The sequence below is a fragment of the Corythoichthys intestinalis genome, chromosome 20 (assembly GCF_030265065.1).
Source record: "Corythoichthys intestinalis isolate RoL2023-P3 chromosome 20, ASM3026506v1, whole genome shotgun sequence".
Taxonomy (NCBI): Eukaryota; Metazoa; Chordata; class Actinopteri; order Syngnathiformes; family Syngnathidae; genus Corythoichthys; species Corythoichthys intestinalis.
In genome coordinates, this window is record NC_080414.1 from 14,843,153 (window position 1) to 14,868,818 (window position 25,666).

The 25,666-nt window shown below is 40.9% G+C and overlaps 1 protein-coding gene across 1 annotated transcript in view; it reads right to left on the bottom strand.

Moving 5' to 3' along the window:
- Nucleotides 1-281: 281 nt before the first annotated feature.
- LOC130908951 (collectin-12-like) overlaps nucleotides 282-25,666 on the bottom strand; it is a 43,316-nt gene continuing 17,931 nt past the window's right edge. The window contains exons 3-10 of the mRNA XM_057824922.1: nucleotides 6,972-7,094; nucleotides 5,081-5,167; nucleotides 3,915-4,958; nucleotides 3,314-3,811; nucleotides 3,095-3,231; nucleotides 2,865-2,974; nucleotides 834-982; nucleotides 282-759 (exon numbers count right to left, since the gene is read on the bottom strand). Coding sequence (XP_057680905.1) covers nucleotides 749-759; nucleotides 834-982; nucleotides 2,865-2,974; nucleotides 3,095-3,231; nucleotides 3,314-3,811; nucleotides 3,915-4,958; nucleotides 5,081-5,167; nucleotides 6,972-7,094 — 2,159 coding nt within the window. The 3' untranslated portion in view covers nucleotides 282-748. The remainder of the gene's footprint in view (nucleotides 760-833; nucleotides 983-2,864; nucleotides 2,975-3,094; nucleotides 3,232-3,313; nucleotides 3,812-3,914; nucleotides 4,959-5,080; nucleotides 5,168-6,971; nucleotides 7,095-25,666) is intronic.

The window sequence follows — 25,666 nt, forward strand, 5'->3', positions numbered from 1 at the left end:
CAAAAAATTGACCCCACCCCACCAAAAATGACACTTTTTGGGCATATTTGGGCTGTGCCAAGAGTCCTGACGGCTTTTGGAAAGTTTCCCGGCACACCCTATCCCAAAGATGCTTTTTGATCATTTTTGAAATTTTGAGAAAATACGTAAGCCCCCAGACCTTACAAAAGAACCAAAAATTGACCCCCCCCCCAAAAAAAGTACACATTTTTGGCTGTTTGGGCTGTGCCAAGAGTCCTGACTGGTTTTTGGAACGTTTCCCGGTGTTCCCTGGCCCAAAAGTACTTTTTGATCATTTTTGAAATTTTGAAACCTTAGAAAAGAACCAAAAACCTGCGGCATATTGCTACCTCCCACAGGTTTGTCCCGGTACTACAACCCGTAAACCATATCCCGGACTTCAATTGAAACCAGCAGGTTTAATTCTGTTTTTTAATCTCACCAAAAGAAAAAAAAAACAATCAAAATCATGTATTTTTTTTGTATTTAAGGAATCACTGTTTTCCTAAAAAGTTGCATAGTGAAATATACATTCAGATAATCGGTCTCACGTTAAAATATTTATCAATCACTTGGTAGATTTGTCAGAACTATACAGTATACATATAAAAAGAGATTGTCCTTCCTTTGGCCGCGTTGCTGTATTGCACTCAAGCCGCTCGTGTCCCAAATGCGTCGATTTGTGTGTGGACTGAAACCCGAGTGGGGTCCAGTCTAGCTGCCCGCCTCCCATTCCCCGCCTTCACTGCTACGAGATTCCTAATGAGACATCGAAAGTGGATTTAAAATCGGTTTGAAAGAAAAAGACATAAAAGGAGAATATTCGCACGTACGTATCACTATCTGTGGCTTCTGGCAAATGTAACTTATGAGGTCTTCACAGAAGAAATCGTTCCAAAGGCCGTCGTGGATCAGCCCCGCGCAGTTCTCGCCGCTCTCGTGACCGTGGCCCCAGTTGTCCGGCTGGCCGGGCTTCCACCTCCTACAATAAAGACCTCATTATATGACGAAAAATTTACAAAAACACGTACAAATGGACTACGACCGCCGACCTATCGCTAGGCTTCATAGACATTGTTCAGTCATTTCACTCTACAATAACCTCATACTAAATTCACCGCTTCAGCACTTGGTGAAAGAAAGTGACACAATAGTGCAATCTTGTGGATAACTGGAGTAACTACATAGAAATATCCACTAACTCATTGGCTATCATTGATGGCCAGACGAGTGGCTAGCTGACAGGCAAGCCAGGCAGTTGCTTGGGGCCCCGGCCAATAAGGGGCCCCTGAGGGTTGTCAAAATGTACTCCAACAAAACAACAAGAATTGGCCATTTGAAATGACACCGCAGTAGTAAACCCTCATTGGATCTCGTGTATTTCGTGAAAACTGAAACTTAGGTGGGTAATTGTTTTAAATGTTTTTCTATTAAAATGTTTTTCTTATATGTTGTCAACTTTTTATTTTTCTTTTGCTGTGGCCTTATACATTTTTCACTTATTTATTGTGCATTTATGCATCCAAAAAACACATTTTTGGGGTGGAGGCCTCAGCGACTTCTTGCTTGGAGCCCCAAGCGACCCTAGCAACGCCACTGTTGACGGCGATAGACGTCCGATCCATTTTGACTTGGAGAAGTTGGCAGCGAACTTTCTTTTTGTTGATCTGACACAATTAAATCTTTTGGTCTGAAGTGAAAAAAAAAAGTTCAATCATATAAGTGTAATTCTTAATTAATCGTGATTATTTGAGATTGCTTGCAGAAGCAGCCAATGAGTTAATGTTTTTAGTAGGGCTGTCAAAATTATCGCGTTAACGGGCGGTAATTAATTTTTTAAATTAATCACGTTAAAATATTTGACGCAATTAACGCACATGCCCCGCTCAAACAGATTAAAATGACAGCACAGTGTCATGTGCACTTGTTAATTGTGTTTTTTGGCGTTTTGGCGCCCTCTGCTGCCGCTTGGGTGCGACTGATTTTATGGGTTTCAGCATCATGAGAATTGTGTAATTATTGACATTGACAATGGCGAGCTACTAGTTTATTTTTTGATTGAAAATTTTACAAATTTTATTAAAACAAAAACATTAAGAGGGGTTTTAATATAAAAATTCTGTAACTTGTACTAACATTTATCTTTTAAGAACTACAAGTCTTTCTATCCATGGATCGCCTGAACAGAGTGTTAATGTTAATGCCATCTTGATGATTTATTGTTATAATAAACAAATACAGTACTATCCGTCTTGTGTCTTATCTTTTCATTCCAACAATAATTTACAGAAAAATATGGCACATTTTATAGATGGTTTGAATTGTGATTAATTACGATTTATTAATTTTTAAGCGTTGATTAACTCGATTAAAAATTTTAATCGTTTGACAGCCCTACTTTTTAGTGTATTTTTTTGAGCTGATTTGACTCAAGTAAATCTATTGCAAGTTGCGCTGTGAAGTAAAAAAAAAAAATGTAATCATATACATCTATTGCTAGATTAACTGCAATTAATTAAGATTAATTGCGGACGAAGCCATTAAGTCTCCCAATTAAAAAGGATTAGATGTCTGTTGCCACCCTTAGACCAAAAAAAATAATTGGGGTCCTGGGATCGAAGTTAATGCAGAAGTAGAGAGAGGATATATAAAAATATAAAAATAAATCATATAAAATATATAAAATAGTGCATTGACTCTTGGTTTGCTAACCAAAACAGCAACTCCTACTAAAATCAATAACAAGGCAGGAGTCCGAACAGTAGATCTGTTTTAAACGCCCCTTTAACTCAACATATATGGCAATACATGAAGCCAATAATTTTCCCACAAAATGCCTCTCCCATCTGCAGTTGAGTACTGACGTGAAAGCCGGTTGGCTGCCATCCAGCCAGCGCCAAACACTCTCCTCCGCCCGGTCAGTAAGACCCATCCAGAAGTAGCCCTTGCCGTGCGTCTGCTTCTGAAGCCATGTCTATAGACAGATTGTAAGGATTATTTTTTTCAAAAAGATTTCTTGCATTGAAATAAAAGGTTAGGGGTGAAAATAAAAGCAAAATCATTGAAACATTGAAAATGTGACCGCAGTATACACCTGTTCCTCTGTGTCATCGATGGTCAACAAGGAACCCAGTTTGAGTTCACAAGTTGCCTTTGCGTCATCAAAGCTGTGCAAGTCTTTGGCGAACAAGTAGCACTTGTCCCTGTAGTGAAGCCACTCGGGTGAGCAAGCTGTAGAATAACCAATCACATCGTCAGGTAACATCAGGAATCACTTGTGAGATTAACGGTTTGGTCTCGGGGGAGGTCGTACCTGTGTCCCCTAGTGTCGGAGCAACTGCTTCATCTTGGAGAGGCACTGGACTCAAGGCACTAACAGCTCCCTGAGTGGGAGCCCCAGGTGGTCCTGGTGGTCCCCCAGGCCCTGGAGGACCCACGGGTCCTTGCAGTCCCCTTGGCCCCTGCTCTCCAGCCGGCCCTATTGGACCCCGGATGCCAGGTGGACCCTGTGCCCCCTGAGGACCAGGCTGGCCGTCCCTTCCAGGCAGGCCAGCGGTACCCGGCTCGCCTTTACCGCCAGGAGGTCCAGCCCTTCCCCCTGATCCCCTGGTGCCCTTGGACCCTGGATTCCCCGGGATGCCTGGAAGGCCTCTTAATCCTGGTAGACCTGGCGGGCCAGGAATACCTTGCTCCCCTCTTGGACCACGTATTCCTGAGGCACCTTTGTCCCCTTTTTCGCCCTTCTGACCTGACTGGCCAATTGGTCCTTGAGGTCCTTTGTCCCCTCGTGGCCCTCTAGGACCAGGAGGCCCTGTAATTACAAAAAAAAAAAAAGTAGTGTAAGTAAAGGAACCTTCCTGCTTGGACTGATCATCAACCACCTCAAACATACAACCAGGCATACGACATCTTACCCTGTAAGATGGTGAAGTTGGTGATCAACTGGGAGTGCTTGGTGTCCACCAACTTCATCTCCTCCATGATGATAGAGAGACTAGTCACTTCCTTATCCAATCGTGCCGCCAGGTCCTCCTGCTGGGATCGCAAACCAGCCGCATCCACCTTCACGCCAGCCACACTGCCGTTGAGGCTCACCAGAATGTCCGAGTGGCGAGAAACCGTTTCAGAGTAACCCCGCAAGGAGTTCAGGTTGAGGTTGATGGCGCCCAAGAGTTGCGTGGTAAAGCTGACGTTGCCCGTCACACGGTCCAAGCCCTGCTCCGTATCGTCCAGTCGTACCTCTAGACGTTCGAATTTAGATGACGTGAGGTTGGTGAAATCCCTCTGCTGGTCGAGGATCTCCTTCAGGGACTGGTCATGGGCATCAGCCAAGTTGCTGGTGTTCTGCAACTGGCTGGAAACAAACGCCAGCTGGGATCCGACTTCCTCCAGGCTATCGTTGTTGGCTTTGGAGAGAACCGAGGCGTTAGTCGCAAGAATCTGCAGGTTATCCACTTTAGTCCGAAGCCACTCGGTATCAGAGAGCGTCTGCCTGGTGCTCTGCTCCAGGCTTTGAAAGTCATTGCGGACTTTCTGGATGTTCTGACCGGTGTCGTCAACGGAGCGATGCAGAGCCTCGATGAGGCCACGCTGCTGTGCCTGGGTGAGGTTCAGACCGCCGATGCTCAGCAAGATCTGGTTTTGGAGCTTCACTTGTTGCTGGAGTTCCTTCTGCAAACGGGTCGTGTCATCCTGCAGACCCCCGAGGATGCTGCTGTAGGAATGCAGAGTGCCGTTGACGAAGCGCAAGGCGGCTGTGTTGATGTCCAACAGACTTCGGATGGAGGCCTGATTGCTCTGGATTTCCGAGCCGAGGTTTTGCAGGTGGCTCAGCTGAACCTGGTCGGCGTGGAGATGCTCCTCCATGGTGGACAGCTGCCTTTGCAGGGCCCAAACCTTTGTTTTGAAGGCATGGATTGCTGTAGTGGTGTTCTCAGACTTTTCACCACTTTGATCATCTGAGAATGGACATTTGTTTGATTTGTGATACTGCTACAATTTTGAGATTTTATAAAGGTTTCGGGTTTATCTGAGGTTCAAGCTGAACTATTACGCAAAAGCTATCTCTTGAGAGACTCACCTAACTTTTTCAAGTCAGACTCCACCGCGATAATCTTCCCCCCATAGTTGGCAATGCCTGCAGACACTCTGTCGACTCTTTGCACCACTGCCACAATAGATGAAAGTTAGCACGACCGTCCCTTCGGTATTCTTTACTCAGGAGCCAGAATGGCCTCCAAACACAGACATCATTTATGAAAAAGGATCAGAGGAAAAGATGAAACTTAGAAACAAATCTCTGGACATGTCTCGTAGACAGGCAATAACGGTGGAAGTGATTAGTGTAGCTCTCTGGATTAGGTCGAGCAAAGTAAATAACATCATCTTTAATTAGGTTTACTTTTAGAAAGAGACACATAAATCCCTGAAGATGTCCTGGGGGGGTCGGTGACAGAGACTCAGGATGGAGGACCTTCCCCAGGGACAGGAGGTGACCTGGCAGAAGGGGAGTCTTTAGTAAACATGGGGGTGGGGATCAAAGGCAACCTGAGGGAGGCTCTTCACGCCCCCACAGGCGACACCGGCGTTCATTTCCTCTGGAATGTGTCTGGGATTTCAGGGAGTCAGGCCACCACTAGCACCAACCTCACCAGGGGAACGCGTCCTTAAAACGGAGGGCCACCTTGGGCTTCTCTGCTGGGAAATCAATGTGGTTTGTGAAGGGGCGTGGAGCTGTAGGTTGATAAAGTGCTGTTTCAGAGCATTACCTCGTATTTTTAGCTCCTTTGTGCACTTAGTTTTGTGAAAAGGGTCTTAGATCATCATTAGAAGTCTTTAAATTGTGTGATGACCTTAGATCTCATTGACAAAAGACAACAAATACCCAACCCCTTTACCACTTTCATTTCCGTTTCTGAAAACCAACGGAACCCTGAGACGAGATGACTTCATTTACCCTATGCTAGTGTCAATCTGGTCAGACAGAGGTCATGTGGAGAGGATGTCGCAAAAAACTGAAAGCCGACAGAAGTCACAAGAAGCTTTATTGATCATTTCGGCCGCGCGGCCATCTGGGCCCGCGTCCATGTATGTCAAGTTGAGGTTTCCTTGACAGACTTTTGCACCGTTGCCAGTAAAAGCCCAATTTGGCCAGAGTTGCGCTGAGTTCGTTCGCTCGCAGCCCATCTGGGATCAATTAGGTCCGCATGAAAGCGTGCTGCGGAGAGTGCAAAGGGGACGTGGAGACGCACAGATAACCCCTCAAATATATTAACATAACTTTACCGTTTCAAAACAAAGCAAAAAGAGAAATCACGAGGGGTTGGGAGTGCATATGGTAATGTTTATAACAATTATGGTCGGAGTATTCAGGGTCTAGATCGGTGAAAGACCAAACCTGACCTGGAAAACATAAAACTGGGAAGTTTAGCTTAACAATGCATGTGATATTTGCTCAAAGAAATGTTCTGGGACAGTTGACACTTGAAGGGTTAGTCCACCCGGATGTTCTTGACCAAACTTAACTTTACTCGATGGGACACGAGCAAATAAAATGTGGTCAATGGTAAGCTTTTAGGAGAAAACACAGGCTGGCTTTTGTTCCCTTAAGATTGGGCCAAAGACTGCTGACTCCAGCTCAGAGATGAGTATTCCCACTGCTTTATCGCTGCTTTTCAATAAAGCTCAGGAAACGGCGCCAGCGACGGTGTCCAAGTGCACGAAGACTCTAAAAACGAAGCGATCCGATTTCATGCTAGCACGAGGTGAAACTGGAACAAGTCTAGGTTCATGTGACTTTTCAATACTTTGTTTTAATGTTGTAAGAAAGGGCTTACTTTCGAAATACATTTTGAAGGGCAATAAAAATGAACTACAGTGGAAGAGTACAACCTGATATAAGTCTTGCAAAAGGTTTTCCTTTTGATAGCTCTTCTGCACCATTAAAAAGTCCATTATTTTTTTCAACTTACCTTTATATCCAAGTACAGCAACAGCTATGGTGAGTAGAGTACACAGCACATAGAGCAAAGCTATGGAGGTCTTCAGCGCCCATTCCTTCTTACACTTGGTGCACTGGGTGCCTTCCTGGATGGCTGTTGAAGGGGAAAAAAATCAGTCTTAAAATTGTGCTTTTTAAGCTTTTTACCATGTCTAGGCCTCCCACATCTGGACAAACAAGAGCCTGGGGTCTGCATGAAACAGTTCCCTGAGGGCCCCGGAGGGTGGCGGAGGGGCAGAAGACACCAAAACAACCCCCACCCCCACTGATTTGTTTACACTTATGTACATTAGCCAGTGAAAAGATTCCAACAAATTTTACAGTGCAGGCAGAGTAAAATAATGCAACATAATGGAATGAATACACTGAAAAGTACCATAACGTTCCATTCTTCATATAGAATTGGGGGCGAAGTCAATCGAATGGTCGAAGAATTATGAAACACCAGGAACACAGCTGTGGTTGATTTGCCATCCAGGAAGTGTGTGTGCATGATCGTGTTTGAAGAGGGTCAAGTTTTTATACACCTGCAGCGAAACCCTCGCTCTACTGGTTAAGCAACCCTAACTCTAGTTTTGTAATCTTTCATCCTTAACTCTTTATTGAACAGTCATTCAACCCATTGGTTGCCTTTGACGGCGATGAACGTCCAATCCATTTTGAGTGGGAAGAGCAAATGAACGGCATTGAAACATGAGCATCGTTCTCAATGTTAACTAATGTATATTTGTGTTCAAGATCACTCAAGAATGAATTAAGGGATAATTATCAAACTTGCAGGACAATGTTTGTAATATGAACGGATATTTTGGGGTGAGGAGGTCAAAGGTCACAGAGATCAGAAAAGGAATTTAACGATAACTTGATAACAGATCACTCTAGACCAGTGGTTCTTAACTTGGGTTCGATCAAACCTCAGGGGTAAGGAGTAAGTCTAAGGCATACATGTCCAAAGTCCGGCCCGGGGGCCTAATGTGGCCCGTGCTCAAATTTCATCAGGCCCCCAGCTGCTGTCATAAAATCAATAACGTCTGGCCCGCACAGACTTAATAAATTGGTCAGCAGTACTGCTAACAGCATATGAAATAGCTTACACACTAAATGCTGCTCCTCATTTACCCACTAGAAGGCAGCAGAACTCTAAGCAACATTACCCCATGTGACCCTTTACTCCAAATTTTCTAAAATGGCGACAATCATCAAAAAAAGAAAGTTGACTGCGACGGCTGACGCTTCAAAGATAGGTAGAAATTAGACTATTTCATTACTAAAATACGCAACAACTGTGTCCGCCTCATTTGCAAAGAGACGGTTGCTGTTTTTAAAGAGCTTAATGTGAGGCGATATTTGCCTGGTATACCAGACTCACCGCTGTTCCAGCGATTGAGTCTGGCGACCGTCCGGCGGATCAAATTCCGAGGGAGGAGCAAGCCACAGCAAACAGACAGCGGAGTGGACTAATCAGCGACGGGCAGATGTGACGTTGTTAAAGCGACAAGTAATTAATATGAGCGGAGAATGGAGAAGTTTATTCAACATGGCTAGCGCGAGCCATGTTGACTGTTGTCAGTGACTTGTTTCGATGTGTTTTTGGTAATTTAAAACTGGTTTTATCGTGGATTGGAACATATTCTCGGCTCTCCCGTTCACCATCTGTGTTGTTGTAGACACGACTTTCGGCGCACAAGAGTGACGTTACTCGTTAAGAACACATCACGCAAATAAACGAATCTGATTGGACGATTGATTTTGTACCTTGCTCGAGAGGCCGTTAATGGGCTGGGTCCCAGACTATTTCTCACAGTGTTTGAAAAATACAGGGAGAATAGTCTGGCTGTGGCAGGCAAAGGCGATATTACCAAACAAGACACGCTGACATGTACGACAAGATTACAGGGAAGAGACATAGCAAGAAATTGAAGCAACTTGAAGCTAGTTTAATTTCACAGCCGCAGTATTTCGCAAGAGCCCGAGAGTCGAAAGAGAACGCTACAAAGGCTAGTTGCGAGATGGTTGAAATTATTAATTTACAAAAAAATAATAAAGCAAATGTGACACACAGAATGGCTTGCTAAAATTTGCTTGAACATATCGCTCTACGTAAAGGACGTCAGCCAAGGTCGGCCCCCCACATTTTTACCACACCAAATCTGGCCCCCTTTGCAAAAAGTTTGGACACCCCTGGTCTAAGGGGTTCGGCGAAGGTAAAGAAACGCAGAGCACTATTTTCATACGCTGATTAATTCTAGGCAAGTGGCTTTTTAGACCAGGTTTTGGACTGGTTTTCTCCATTTCTTTGAACTGCTAGTCCTCGATCTGTAGGGAGGAGGAGGAGGAGGGTTTGCTCATGGAAGGTTGACTCGCACTTGGTATGAGGGAATACAAAACAAAAATGGGCACCGTGGTCACAAGTTTTGACCTGTTTATAAAACATGCAGTCAAAATGAGAAGAATTTTAAACAGGAATTTGCTAAATTATTAGCTTGCTAGCTTACATATATCGGTTTTGAATTTTATAAAAAAAAATTAAAATGCTTTATTATCTAATTTCGAAGGGTTCAATGAATCCAAATGTGAAATTTGTGGGGTTCGGTACCTTTAGCTAGGTTAAGAACCACTGGCCTAGACTATAAATATACAGGGTAGGTGATATGATGTGTGGATTGTGTGGAATAGGCCTGCACAATATGTTGTTTGAACATCGCTATAGACCCTACTCACGTGACGTCACAGCCACGCCCCCGCGCCATGATGTCCGCATACTCGCCATAGAAATGCATTAGCGCTTCGTAAATTCTTCCTATTATTGCACGTTTTACTGCTCGTCAACATTAATACTCAAAATGGTGAAGTCGTGTGTGGCGGTCGGTTGCAAAAACAGAGAAGATAGACGGAGAGACTTGAATTTTTACCGTATTCCGAGAGACACGAAGAGGAGGCCGCGATTGACTGCTGCAATTCGACGAGACAACTGGGCTCCAAACGACTACCACAGATTATGTAGTAGTCATTTTATATCTGGTAAGATGCATTTAATATATATTTAGAGGGTTTCGGGCTGACAACCACAATTAAGATCATTGCTAGGCTAATCGCCGACAACATACACGTATGTATGTAGTTAGTGCTATCGCTAAACCATATAAACATTAAAAGCCCTAGCTCCATTGACAAATGACATGAAATACATTAGACTTGACAGTGGATGTTAGCAAGAACAAAAGATTTTCAATTGAAAATTTCGTAACTCACCTTCCGAGCACAAGATTCCTGCCGAATTTTCGTGTACGAGGACGTGTTTCACCTAACCAGCAACGTAGCATTTATAAGCCTCCAAGCTCTTAAAGTTTTTCAAACTTTCGTGAGAATAGGCTGATTTTGTGTGGGTATCAGATGTCAGGCGAAGCCAGCGGGTCGAAAAACATCGATTTAGGCATCAAATACGGATCTGGCGAATGGATAAACTGAAGCTTTTCCACGTAACGCCTTTTATGCAACGGATCCAATGAGTTTACAGCGTCAGATAACACCGGGGCTTCCATGAATTGCTCTATAACTTGCTCGACTAATAGAAAACAATGAGAATAGGTCTGAAAAAGAGGTACAATATGGCGGCCGGAAACAGCGACACGCCCATTTTGTGACGTAGGTGAGTAGGGTCTATAGCAATGTGCGCATGCGCAATAGTCCTATCGCAGGACGTGAAATTGTTGGGTCTTTTTTTGTTTTGTTTGTGCTAATGTAAACTTTAGTTTTGGTCCATAAAAGCAGCAATTGTGCAGAGACATGACTTCCTGGATCCCTTTCATATACACCAATCTTCATCATTCACAGATAAACCACTTTAGCCTGGTTTAAACGGTGCTATATGAATACTAAGGATGTCCTGATCGCATATTTTTGCACACGAGTTCGAGTCACCTGATTTTGAAAATCTGCCGATACTGAAAAAAGTTGTTTTTTTGCTTTGACTCTCACACTGCTGAGAACAGCCTCTCACTTAGAGAATGAATGAGTTACCACAGCACACTTCAGACTGTGTAACAAGCTTAACGACGATTAACACATTTGTGCCGTTGATTATAGAGTTACCGTCGCATCTCTGGCCAGATAAAAGCAACAAACCTGTCACACATCGTTTACTTTAAGTACCAAATGCCAGCTGCACAGGTGACAAAAAAAGACTGCTTAGAAGAAGGGACCTTGAGAGGCTGTGCGAGCATGAAGCAGAAAAATATACAGTAAATGTATATATATTTTTATAATTAAAAACCTGATCTTTTTCACCCGATTCCAATCCTCTGAAAAATGGTGCGATCAGCCTGATTTCTGATCACGTGATCAGATCGGGAGCTCGCTAATGAATACAATATGGTTATAGTGAGTCAACTAAAGCCCCAAACAGAGCGATTCAAGTCATCTGGTGAAAATTCGTCTCGTTTTAATATGGCAATATACCGTAATTTCGGACTATAAGGCGCAATCTGACTAAAAGCCGCGACCCACCAAATTTGACACGAAAACGGGATTTGTTCATTGATAAGCCGCACTGGACATTAAGCCGCAGCTGTCCTCACTGTATTATAGGCTTTTTACACCAAAAGATATTAGCCAGTAACACAACAATTGACAGCGGCATCATAAGTCTTTCATAAGACTAAATGAACCACCATGAAGCTTTGAACCAATTGGCGGTAATGCTTCATTGCTTCAAGAAGCTTCATTTCGCCATCACTGCTCCTTTGGGGGAGACAGTCAACCACTGCTGCCACCTGCTGTCAACATTGTTGTCGTCCAACATGCCTCCTAGCATGCATTGCGGCGCTACATATGTAAAAAAAAAAAAAAATCAAAATTCATGTTCTGTGCTAAACATTTCTTCAGTTACTGTTCCAGTTGTTTCATTAATTGCTAGGTAAGGTATTTGGTAACAATTTATTTGACAGTGGCGCAAATTATCTCACTTTTGAATGGATGTAGAAGATCCGAGCTAGTGACAAAATTCCCGATGACACTTAATGACATCAGTCATAAGCATTCAGTAATGCCCATGATAGTGTCATGTCATAATTATGACGGTCTTATGTCAGTTTTATGACGCCGCTGTCAAATAAAGTGTTAACTTTTAGCCCAAATAAATTAACAAATAAAACACACTGGAATATAAGCCGCAGGATTCAAAATGAGGGGAAAAAGTAGCAGTTTATGGTCCGAAAATTACAGGAGGTGGTTTCAGGTAACTATGTGAATTTGTGTGTATTTTGCTGGTAGGCACAGTAGGAATACAAAGGAAAAAAGATATGTTTGACAGCATGGAGGAAGATTAAGGAAATTAAGCTATGTAAGTAGTTAATAAATAAGGGCATGCAAGTAATTTCATTGGTCCGTAGGTATGTTAAGGAAAATGCAAAAATGAGGGTAGGTTGGTGTATTAATGAAATTAAGGTGCATACAAGCAGTTGTGTTTTGAAGGCATATTCAGGAATGATAGGATGAAAGTAAATATATAGACCCTACCCACGTGACGTCACAACTCCGCTCTCCTGACTGGTGCCGCCCACTTGTCCGTCAACACATCGTGTTGACCTGTTACGGCTACGTACATTCCTCCTATTTACGGCGTGTTTTTCTGCTCGTTAACATTAATAATCAAAATGGTGAAGGCGTGTGTGGCGGTCGGTTGCAATAACAGAGAAGATAGACGGAGAGACTTGAAGTTCTACCGGATTCCGAGAGACACGGAGAGGAGAGAGCGAGATGGGCTGCTGCAATTCGACGAGAAAACTGGGCTCCAAATGATTACCACAGATTATGTAGTAGTCATTTTATATCTGATAAGATGCATTTAATATATATTTAGAGGGTTTTGGGCTGACAACCACAATTAAGATCATTGCTAGGCTAATCGCCGACAACATACACGTATGTACAGTATGTAGTGGGAGTGCTATCGCTAATCCATATAAACATTAAAAGCCCTAGCTCCATTGACAAATGACATGAAATACATTAGACTTGACAGTGGATGTTAGCAAGAACAAAAGATTTTGAATTGAAAATTTCGTAACTCACCTTCCGAGCACAAGATTCCTGCCGAATTTTCGTGTACGAGGACCTGTTTCACCCAACCAGCAACGTAGCATTTATAAGCCTCCGAGCTCTTAAAGTTTTTCAAACTTTCGTGAGAATAGGTTGATTTTGTGTGGACAAGATAGTTGTAAATATCAGGGTCAGGCAGAGACGGCGAGAGCAGCCGGTCAAAAATCATCGATTTAGGCATCAAATATGGATCTGGCGACTGTATAGAACGAAGCTTTTCCACATAACGCCTTTTATGCAACACATCCAGTGAGTTTACGGCATCAGAAAGCACCGGGTCTTCCATGAAATGCATTTTAAATTCCTCGATCAATTGAAACCAATGCTAATACAGAGACAAAATGACGGACAAGTGGGCGGAACCATACAGCGAGCACGTGGTTTTGTGACGTCGGTGGTAGGGTATATTGGTAGGTATGTTGCGGAAATTAAGATGTGTGGGTAAATTGGTATATTAAGGAAAGAAACGTAAGATCTGTGAGGTCTTATGACAGTCTTATGACACCGTTGTCAAATAAAGTGTTACCTCTTAACCCAAATAAATCAACAAACAAACCACACTTGACTATAAGCCGCAGGATTCCAAATGAGGAAAAAAAGTAGCATCTCATAGTCCGAAATTTACGGTAAGTTTTTTAAATGACCAAAAGTACTCACAACTGCCAAACAGAGGGTTAACCCTACCTTGACTACATTTTGTGACATTGTCTGTTTTTAATAAAAATTTGAATTAAAAATCCATCCGTCTTCCATCAGTATAACATTTCGATACCCTGAAGACATTCGGCGCAATCGGGGCAAGGATTTGTGACAAATCACTTACTTGGAGGTTATTTGACTTGGGTAAGAATCAGACTATGAGAGTATTACATTTCAACCACCCCCTTTTTTCTCTCGCTAGGTCTCTACGGTAAATCTCCCTGGTTGGCAGCGAAGTATGGCCAACAAATGTCTATAAAGTCAAGAATCGTCTCAGACGAGGTAATTGAAGCAACATTTTGCTAGGTATTAAACCGGGTGATTGCCGAAAGCTTTGGCACTCTGTAATTGTGTCCTGTTAAATACACTCAGGTTAGGAGCTAGGATTAGGAGACGGAGTAGAGGTTAGGGTTGGCGTGTTTAGGATTCGGAGGTAGGGTTAAGCTTAAAAAGTAGGGTTTAGTCTCCGGAGTTAGCAGGGATTGAAGCGCTATCAATTGTCTGCGTTCCACACATCCTCAGTGTTGCGAAAAAGTATCACAAATCGACTGTTAGCATGACTGCAGTTGCGTATTACTGACCACACACTTTACTCTGACCTCAACTCCCAAAGCTCGAAAAAGTTGGCCGGGATTCAGGTCCAAGTAGTTGTGTAAAAGCCCACCACGGCCTCTTTAAATTGCATTAACACATATTTAAACTCGCGGTGCAGCACCATGTCGACACGTGGTGGCTAACACAGCTGGGTTTGCGCCGTCTTAATGTCCACTCTGGTTCAATTTTAAGCACAAAAGGATTGTTTTGGATTTATTTGTTCCAGCAAATAAATGCCGCAAAAATGATTTCATAGTCTACATGTGATGCGAGTCATGTGACTGTGTATCCCAGTGTGAGGAAATTCCGGGAACTCAGAATTCCCAGGTGGCCTCTAAGCGACAATACCAATGATATGTTTTTTCACCTTTGTTAAGCTAACATTGCCAAGATGCAAAATTTCCTAAGAGAAAAATAATCTGAGGATAGTGTTGTGTGATTCTTTTATTTGGTCAGATTTGGTCACAAGTGTCAAACTCATGGCCCGGGGGGGCAGATCTGGCCCAGCCAATCATTTTTTTTGTCCCTCGCAAAAGTAAATTATTTACATTGACTTTATGTTTCTCGCTTAAATAAAAGTCAAATCAAATTTCTGTAGTCTTCATTAAAAGATTGACATAATTGGAGAATATTTACTATTTTAGTGTATTTTTAAAAACATTTGCAGTAAATTTTGATTTGTTTATTTGAAAAGAAAATGAATAGTAACTGTTATTTATCAATGTAAATGTAATGCTAAAATGTAAATATAAAAAAGGATATTTGCTGCATTTTTACAGTAATTTAAAATTAATAAAAAAATAAAATTCAAAAGAATATTTGCTAATATTAAAAGAAAAAACAATAAATTACACACAGAAAAGAGAATATGAACATTTTTTAGTTCTTTTTTTGGTCATTTTTAAACTTAGCTTTAAAAAAAAAAAAAAAAAAAAGGTTTTTAAAGTTTGCTTAAAAAAGGAACAAAAAAAACAGCAAAATATTCTCTTATTTTTTTGTTCTTTTATTTGAATAATTAGCTTAAGTTATTTAAAAAAAAAAAAAACTAAACGGTTCATTGACTATCAAATTAAATGAATAGTAACTGTTTTTTATCGATGTAAATATATTAAAAACAACAATAATTAATTCAATTTAAAATGTATATATAAAAAATATTTGCTGCATTTATACAGTAATTTAAAATTAAAAAAATAATAATTCAAAAGAATATTTGCTAATATTAAAAGAAAAAACAATAAATTACACACAGAAAAGAGAATATGAGCATTTTTTAGTTTGTTTTTAATTTTAAAAAATCCAAATAAATACCAAATAAGAGCAAATTTGCGACTAACTCTTCAGTCCTCTCAGTTTAAATTATTTAGACGTCTATCTTTGTCAATGAGTTAGTCGTAAATGTTCTTTTTTTGGTCATTTTTAAACTTAGCTTTAAAAAAATAAAATAAAAAATAAAAAAAAATAAAAAAAAGGGTTTTAAAAAGTTTGCTTTAAAAAAGGAACAAAAAAACAGCAAAATATTCTTTTATTTTTTTGTTCTTTTATTTGAATAATTAGCTTAAGTTATTTAAAAAAAAACAAACTAAACGGTTCATTGACGATCAAATTAAATGAATAGTAACTGTTTTTTATCGATGTAAATATATAAAAAACAATAATAAATAATTCAATTTAAAATGTATATATAAAAAATATTTGCTGCATTTATACAGTAATTTAAAATTTTAAAAATAATAATTCAAAAGAATATTTGCTAACATTAAAAGAAAAAACAATAAATTACACACAGAAAAGAGAATATGAGCATTTTTTAGTTTGTTTTTAATTTTTAAAAATCCAAATAAATACCAAATAAGAGCAAATTTGCGACTAACTCTTCAGTCCTCTCAGTTTAAATGATTTAGATGTCTTTGTCAATGAGTTAGTCGTAAATGTTCTTTTTGTTGTCATTTTTAAACTTAGTTAAGTTTGCTTAAAGAAATGAACAAAAAAAAAACAGCAAAATATTCTGTTTTTTTTTTTAAATTCTTTTATTTAAATAATTAGCTTAAGTTATTTTAAAAAAAACTCTAAACGGTTCATTGACTATCAAATTAAATGTCGATTTGTCGATTAATCACAGCAGCCCTAGTTGGCAGACTTTGCCTTTGCCACCCCTGGACTAACGAGTCACAAACTGAGGCCTGGTAATGACATTAAGAAAAAGTTCCTCTGGAGGAAAAAAAAACTACAAACAGGTTCAGTCCCCGCTTAAAAACGAGAAACCAAATGTAATCCTTCTGTCTACTCAGTCAGGATCTGCCCCAGAAACGCGGCCCGAAGGGGCTTAACTTATTAAAACGCCACGTTTATTTACTGTAAATAGCTGTCAAGGTTTCCGTAGTAACAGATGGGAACGCAAAGTGATGAGGTCACACGCCTATAACACGCTCAACAGACTTCCAGGAACCACATGCGGCCCAAAAGGACAAATCAATGAATTAAAGCTGGCACCACCATGAAAAGTAATTGAATTAGTTAGTAAACGTCTACTTGGGTTTTTATGGAACATCGAACCTCACTGCCTTAAAAAATGAGATTACACAAGAATTTTGATAGATTTTGAAATTTACTGCCAAGTTTATAAGGCGGGGGGCATGACTCATATGTATCTCGAGTTTTGGCGGCCACACTGCTTCACAATGTCGAACATCTCCTGGTGGACTTGAATGTGACAGTTGCCATCCCACTGCCCGTCCCGCCATTCCCACACCTCTTTTAACGCATAACATACGTTAAACTCCACGGGGAAGCTAGGACAGGGGACGGTGGAATATCGGGCTGGGAAGAAGTTTCACGTAGCAGTCACACTGTCCTCTCAGCCGGGCTTTCCTATTTTAATGCACTGCACTGCCCTCCTCATACAACCCCATCACGGTTCTGGGTAGTGGCTGCCAGGGCAGTAGGTGGGTCCCACACTCTTCTATTTGATGCGGTTTCCGGAGCGGGGCCTCCTCTTTGTCTGGGCTGTTGGGTGTTGGGTTTGGAGGGGTCGGGGCTCTGGTCCCGGGCAGTCCTGTAGCTGCCTCTTAACGTTCTCCTGCTCCTGCTTTCCCTCTCCTTGGGCCCCGGGCCAGAATGCCAGCTGTGCATCAGCATGGTGGCGCAACGTGCCCCCTACGGGTGGATATCATTTCCTACCCCAGACCTAGAGGGCCGTGGGGGTTCGGTGGTGTCCCGCGTCGGTTGAGGAGTTGCGGCGGTAGCTGGGGGTCCGAGTGGACGGACAGGGCTAGGGGAGGGCGTGGGGAGCGGTGGCACGTCCCCTTATCCCTTCACTTAGGGCCGGTTAATGGGGGCATAGCTAGTCCAGAGGATCGCCCTGGGTGTACCGGGGTAATGCCGGTGGCCCCTTTGACGGAGCTGTGGGAGGAGGGGTGGACCGCGCTCGCTTACCCCCGGATTGGCTTGGGTGGTGCCGGGGCGCTGGGGTGGCCCTACACACCATTTCCACTTTTCTGTTAGACTATTACACATGGGTTCACGCGTGAATGGGCGCAATTAGACACACTCAGGTAGAGAGATTGTCGGTGCCAGGATTAGCGATTAGGTAGCATAAACTAGGATATCAACATATCCACATTTACATGTCATTTACACAATACTTGGTTCCCCACCTCACATTGCTGAATTGCTTAATACCCTTTAACACCGAACGTGTCGGCAGCGACGCGTTTACGCATATCGTCTTTAAAGCTTCGTCATGCTGTAATTACGTCACCCACGTGCCGCTGGTTGGTCTCATTTGAAAGTGCGTAAGTTGATGTCCACACCAGTTTTTATTTGAAGTCAATCGACAAAGAAAAACGGAAGATAATGTCATTTGAGTTTTATAGTTTTATTGCACTCATAAGTATGCATTAAAACGCTGCATGGACCGTGTATCTATCTCCATATTTCCATCATTTCTTGTCCTTTTTCAAAACCGAAAGCAGCACAAAAGACTACATATCCCAAGAGCCGTTGTGATGTCAAGAAGGACGAACCGAATGTGATCATTGTTAATGAATTTCCGAGCGAGGCGCCAACTAATGAAAGGGAGGCATGCGACGCAAACAACGGCCGGTTGGTTTCAGCGAGCGACTTTGAAATGTGCAGAATGAATCTAAAACTACATTTAGCGCAAGCTAATGCATTATTTCATTAACTCAAGGAAGAAGATGAGCCGTATTTGTCATTGTTTTCTTTGGATGAGTCGGCGTCTCGGCGAGTAGAAGTGACAGCAGCGTGCAAACGGCGAAAGAGAATGAGTAGGCTGTGTGACGTTGTGTGTGACGCAGCTCCTTGACCTGTTCAAGAAGAAGCTTTATTGAGTGCGCAAAAAAAAAAAAACTTTATTGGGTCGCATGCCTGAAAAATTTGAATTGAACTGAACTACTTGTCAATATTTAAAATACTTTTCAATGTTATATTTTTTCTTCACTATAATCAATTTTTATGTAGATGTGTGTTCGAGAAGCTTGATTGCATGTACGTTTATACTTTTGATCAGGTGATGGGTACAACACCTAACTTCACAAAGAGATATCCTCCAAACCCTTTTTGTATTAGATGATATATATAATTTTTTCCCACTATTTTGCACAGTTTATACGTAACCCGTTTTGACCATAGTATGTGTAAAGGCCAAAAACGCCTATAGCCATACCTGCTGTTTGTGTTAAATTGTCAAACAAAAAACTATTCAATCTTATTTTTTTCTATTGAATGTTTATCCTAACAAGTTGAATAAATATTATCAAGCTTCAAAACGGTTGGTCGAGCATGTTTGGTTGTCAATGGGACATCAAAATTACAAATTTTGAAAAAAGATTTTTGGATTTTTTTGTCATTTTGGGTCCAAAATGTGGATTATAATTGGTCAGTGAAGAAAACAACAGTTTGGACATGAAGTTCAAGGTGTCCTGAAAAAAGGGACCCAACTTGGCCATTGTAAACAATTTTTTCTTTGAAATATAAAGGCAACATCAAATGCATGTAAATTCGGCCAAAATAGGCTTAGGTGTTAAAGGGTTAATCACATCTCCTTTTGATTCATTTCTCCTCCTCTTTCTCTTTGGTTATCAGATCCCCGTACATGGTGTCGACCGGTAAATATAATTAGCTAACGATAGCACCTCTATGTTTACAGCTATCTTAGGTGAGTAAAAATGTATTTCTTGTTGTTGTTTGTTCTTCTCCTCATCTGTGTGCTTCCATCCTTTCTGTCCCCCCATCACCCCTTCGTGCTCGCTGCTTTCTCCTGATAAACAAAACACAATGAACAACCACAATGGGAGAATATCAAACTCCCATGTGATACTTTAAAACTGTTCAGACCATAAGGACACTTAGGCTAAGTTCATACCTAGCCGCGGGTCTTAATGCACAAATCCGATTTTTTTTGTGTGTTTTTCCGACTCGAGTAAGGAATTAACTTGACGGTCTGAACGTGGCAAGTCGCATGGAAGCGGACCATTTCAAATCCGATCACTTTTGTATGTTGTTTAAATCCAATCTGGGCCACATTTTTGCAACAATGTGTGTGAGTGTGGCAGCAATCTGTACTGTCAAGTCTCCCAAATCGGAATTCATGCAGCAATTAGGTCAGCAAAGAGTGAGAGCAGCAGGCAGGAAAGCAGCGATGTAGCTGTGCATTAGCGTTAGTGCCTAGCTTGAACTCGGCTTTTACGCAGGAGGCGGGGTTGACCACAGTCATAAAAAAATAAAATAAAATAAACAATAAATTAAATGAAGAAAAGGATAAGCCTGATAATGCTCGGTTTCTTACAGTGCACCAAATAAGCAATATTTTAGTATTGCTTACATGGCCAAGTCGGGGCAAACTGACACACAGATGTAAGACTTATGTGCATGCGTCATGAACGCATAGTGTGTGAATGCGTTCTACCAGTCCATATAAACTTTGAATATAAGACTAAACGGGGATTATTAATATCCGTTAATGTCTTTTTTTTTTTTTCTTTTTAATTTTTAATTTTTTTTTTTTTAATTAAAATTTAAAAAATAGATAAATAAATAAATAAAAATTTAAATTAAAAAGTGTCCTTTTTGGAATTCAAAATATGATCACCCTGGAATGACATACAGTGGTACCTCTACATACGAAGTTAATCCGTTCCAGGACCTTGTTTGTAAGTCGAAATGGTCGTATGTCGAGCAGGATTTTCCCATTGGAATACATTATAATTCCATTAATTCGTTCCACAGCCCAAAAACCTGCACTAAATCCTTAAAAAATACTGCTGGTGCTATTACAAATGGCAATTACACGTAGCAAAACAAATAAATTATAAATCAAAATTGGAATAATGTAATAAAAATAATAATAATAATTCCTGTAATAGTGTAACGAATCGGGTTCTAATAAGGCGGACGTTTTTTTTGTGTACCTGAACGCACCGCGGGGCTCACGTGCCAGAGACGGACCGGTGAGCTTGAGTTTCACTTTCACTTTGAATGTTCTCTTGAGAACACCGTCAATTGCGGCAGACAGCAGGCGTTTTGTGTTGAATAAGTTGTGAAAGAAATGATGAAAGCTGGCGATTTCTTTGGAGACAATAAGAATTGTCAGCTTAATTTATAAAGACTGGCGAACGATGGTCGGAGGAGGACCGTGGAGATGTATTGTTGAGCCATTTCACGGATGCCCACCCCACGCTCATATTTTTCTGTCATTTGCATCTTCATTTCGAAGGTAAGCATCAACTTTTTCCTTGTTTCACCACCTGTACCAACCTTTTCTGAAACCTGTGTTGATTTGTCACACAAGAAAATCCGCCGTGCATTCGTCTGCGGTGCTGCCATTGTCGTCGTATTTCGAGCATGTCGTCGGATGTAGAAACAAATGGCGAGTCAAATTTTACGTCGGATGTCGAAAAGTTCGTGTGTCGAAGCGATCGTATGTAGAGGTACCACTGTACAACCAACTTGTGTAGTTATTTGTTTTGATGCTTCTGCGCATGCAGGTCAGTTTGCTAAGCGCGTATCGGACCGCGAATTAGTGTGCATGCGTAATACTTGAATGGGCTCAATGGACAAAGGCAGTCTGAACGGGCACGCCAACAAAACAGACATGACAAAAAATTGGAATTAAGACCTGCAGTACGAACCTAGCCTTAGATTTCTATTTTTTTTTTGTGTCTAAGCAGCTGAAAAGGACAGGTTAAAAAAAACTAAATGACTTAAATCTGACAGATTTTGAAACCTACTGCCAAATTTTTATCGGCGTGGGGCCGTGACTCATACATATCACGGTTTTGGCACCCGTGCTGCCTCACAATGGTGCGCGTGTCCTGGTGGACATGAATCGGTGAGCCTCTCTTGAAAAACAAATTCCAAATAAAGAGGATTTCCATGTGAATATTGTCATGTTTCAAATAACGAGGCAGAATCAGCCCGTGGGAGTATTTCCGCTCCAGATAGACGAATTGTGATTCTAAGCTTTTACTCTCCAATGTTAGCGTGTGCAATTAACACATTTCCTTCTACCTTCCAATGACGCAATGAGACGAAGTGCGAAATAAGGGCCAAAATTCCTTAGAGTTCACGGGATGGCTCTGGGGCCCTGGCAAAAAAATAAATAAATAAAACACTTCATGTGTGGTTTCGTCTTTTTTTATGAAGCGTGATGGAAACCAAACGGGCTTGCGGTCGCCAGAGAGCGTAATGTTAAGCAGGGAGGTTTTTTTCTAGGCAGTAGAAGGTGAGAAAGACAGTGCTGGGATGAATGAGCTGTTGAAGCCTGTTACATTTAATTCACATCGGCGTCACTCCAGGATTGTGACATCATCTGGTTGATAAATGAGGGCGACAAGAACAAGATGTTTCCAACAAAAGACAAGGAAAAGCAATGCAGTTACAAGAAGGGAGTAGTAGAGGACTGAATATTTTGACAGGGAATACTGATTTGAGGCAGGTGTCAAACTTAAGGCCCGGGGACTAGAGCTGGCCCGTCACATCAATTTGTGAGGCTCGCAAAAGTAAATCATGTTCGTAGACTTCAATAACATTCTGTAGTCCTAAAAAAAAAATGTGTATGAGATATTATTAATTAAGATACGTCTTTTTTTTATATTTTTAAAAACATTTAAAACATTTCTTTTAATATAAAAAAAAAATGGAATTTTGACAGTTTTTTTTCTCCCTTTTTTTCTTTTTTTGATGTGAATTTAAGAAAAAAAAAAGGAATAGTTACTGTTTGTCCCAATTTTATTTCAAAATAATACATTAAAAACAAATCATGTTAGAGAATATTTGCTGTTTTTATTTGAAAAATGTAGATACATTTCAAGCATGAAAAATGTAATAGAATAATTGTTCAATAAAGGCTAAAAAAAAAAGGAGGATTTGGACAATTTTGGGTAAAAAATGGCCCGCAAAATTTTGTCACATTTTTCAATAAATAAGAAAATAAATAAATAGGAAAATATTAGCTATTGACGAATTAACTGCCATTTTAACTAGGATAGCTGGCATTGAATTATCATATTCTAGCACCATTGACGACGATAGACGTTCGATTGCTGGCAGCCCAAATGAATCTGACGTCTATCGCTGTCAATGGCAGCCAGTGAGCTCATTTATCAAATAATACTAAAGCTGTTACAACAGTAGGAACGTTGTTGATGTAAAGCTGTACCTCTCCATACGAAGTTAATTCGTTCCAATAACTTTTTTGTAAGTCAAAATCGTCATCTGTCGAGCAGGATTTTCCCATAGGAATACATTATAATTCCCTTAATTCAGGGGTCCCCAAACTTTTTCCTGTGAGGGCCACATAACTTTTCCCTTCTCTGATGAGGGGCCGGGGTCAGTTTGTAACAGAAAAAGTGTGACGATTGCAGGAGTGCCTAAATGTAAAAATGTATTGTTTTTCAGAAAGCCACAATCAAATAACCTTTCTGGATTCTTCACGGAACAAAAGTAAATAAAATAAAATATAATAATAATATAAATAAATAATATAATAATAATAAATAATAATAACACTATTAATTAAATAGATAATAACCAAATAACCATCTCTGAGTTCTTCACAGAAAATGGCCAGGAAATAAATAACACTATTGAGAAAAAAAAAAAAAAATCAAAATGCTCTCTAGTATTGTTCAGGGTGCCAGACCAAATGTGGAGGCGGGCCGTATCCGGCCCGCGGGCCGTAGTCTGGTGATCCCTGTCTTAATTCGTTCCATAGCCCAAAAACCTACACTAAATCCTTACTAATAAATACTGCTGGTACTAATACAAATGGCAATTACACATCGCAAAACAATTTATGAATAAAAATCGGAATAATAATATTATAATTATAATAATTCATGTAATAATGTAACGAATCGGGTGCTAATGTGGCGGATGTGCTTTTGCGTGCTGTAACTGAACGCACCACATGGCTGACGTGACAAAGAGAGAAATATGCAGTAGAGATTTTACTCTCTTTTAATGTTTTGTTGTTGGCGTCAACTGCGGCGGACAGTAGGCATGTTATGTTGCACAAGTTCTGAAATAAATCATTAAAAAGCTGACGAAGTTGGCGATTTCTTTGGCGATTTTAGAATAATAATAATTGTCACCTTAACTTATAAAGACTGGCTAACGGAGGAGGACCGCCGAGACCGTAGACATTCTACGGCCGTATTGTCGAGCCAGTTCACGGACGCGCACACCAAGCTCATATTTTACCATCATTTTCATCTTCATTTCAATTGTAAGCGTCACCTTTTTCCTTTTGTCACCACCTGCACGAACATTGTTGGAACCCATGTTGATTTCTCTCACAAGAAAATCCGCCGTGCGTCCATCTTGCGGGAAAACAAAGAAACTGTGGCGTTGTCATAAATCGTCGTAGTTCGAGCATATTGTCGGATTTAGAAAAAAATGGCGAGTCAAATTTCAGGTCGGATTTCGAAAAGATCGTGTGCTGAAGCGATCATATGTCGAGGTAACACTGTATTTCCCTGTGTTTGAGTGTTATAAGTAGTATTTTGACAAAGTAACTGTGTGGTCAATGAAAAAAACAACTTTTTAAGCAAATCTGGTCCGTCTGTCACCGTCAATGACAGCCAAAGAGTGCCAAAAAAACTATTTGGATCATTTTTAGGTCTGTCTGTAAATGATTCCCCAACTATAAAAATATTCTAATCATTTGCTAATCGTTTGGCTGTCAAAAAGTTGTTGAATTATCTTGAATCCAAAGATTTAAAATCATCTGAACCCATCGATAAAATGGCAAGTTTCGGCAGCATCCGTGCACCCTGGAAGCCCCCCAACCCCCTTCCCCCCACGGGCCAGGAGGCCTCGTCCGGCTCTGCAAAGACTCAGAAAGACAAACAAGTCGACTTTCCAAAGAACTACATCAACACTGGCGTTGGGATAGGGAATGGACTTACTCAGCGGAGGGGATTTGGGGGGCCTGCCGAGTGACTCGGGGTTCGGTTACAAAGCAAAACACGGGACTTGAAACACTCCAAACGTTGCGGCTCTGCCTATGTGTGCGTATGTGTGGCCTCATGCCTAATGACCGGCTCATTAACATCTAGAAACCGATAGAAACGAATGCAACGCGATACTAGCGGTATAAAGAAGATTTAATCTTGTAAAAATAACATCATTAAAAAGCTGCCGTTTTTTTTCCAGAGAAGACGTGTTTAACTTTCAGCTGCGACGACCTGGAAAAAATGCTCTTCCTCCAAAAGGCAACTTGCACCATCTAATCGGCAATGGTCCTGATCCTAATGTGAAAACTCTCAAGGCAAGTGCTTCAAAGCAAAATAAACAGCTTCGCGTCACTAGTCGGAGTAACGCCGAAATAAAATAAATAACGTCTCTCCTCTGATGAGCAGCTGGGATAATAAACCCTTACCTCCTCCCGGAAAAAAAAAACGGAATTCGAGGCATGTCTTTCGCTGCTTGGCTAAGTTCTTGGAAATATTTTGGTCTAAAGAACATTTATATCGCTTATGGTGTTCAGAATATTGCAGCTTCTTGATACTCAGACTGATTCTGACAAATTGCTACCATAATGAAAAGCAACAACCAGTTAACTTACGGTCCTAAAAATTAACTCTATGGGTAGAGGAACAGAAACAAGTTCTTGATTAAAACCTGATTTCTGGTATTTGGTATTCCAAATACAGTGTAAAAATCTTCAAGTCTCTTCAGGTCCTTCCTCAGAAATCAAAACACTTCAAACTACAGTTCCTGTCCTGCTGCGAAGACCAGGAAGTCATAAAA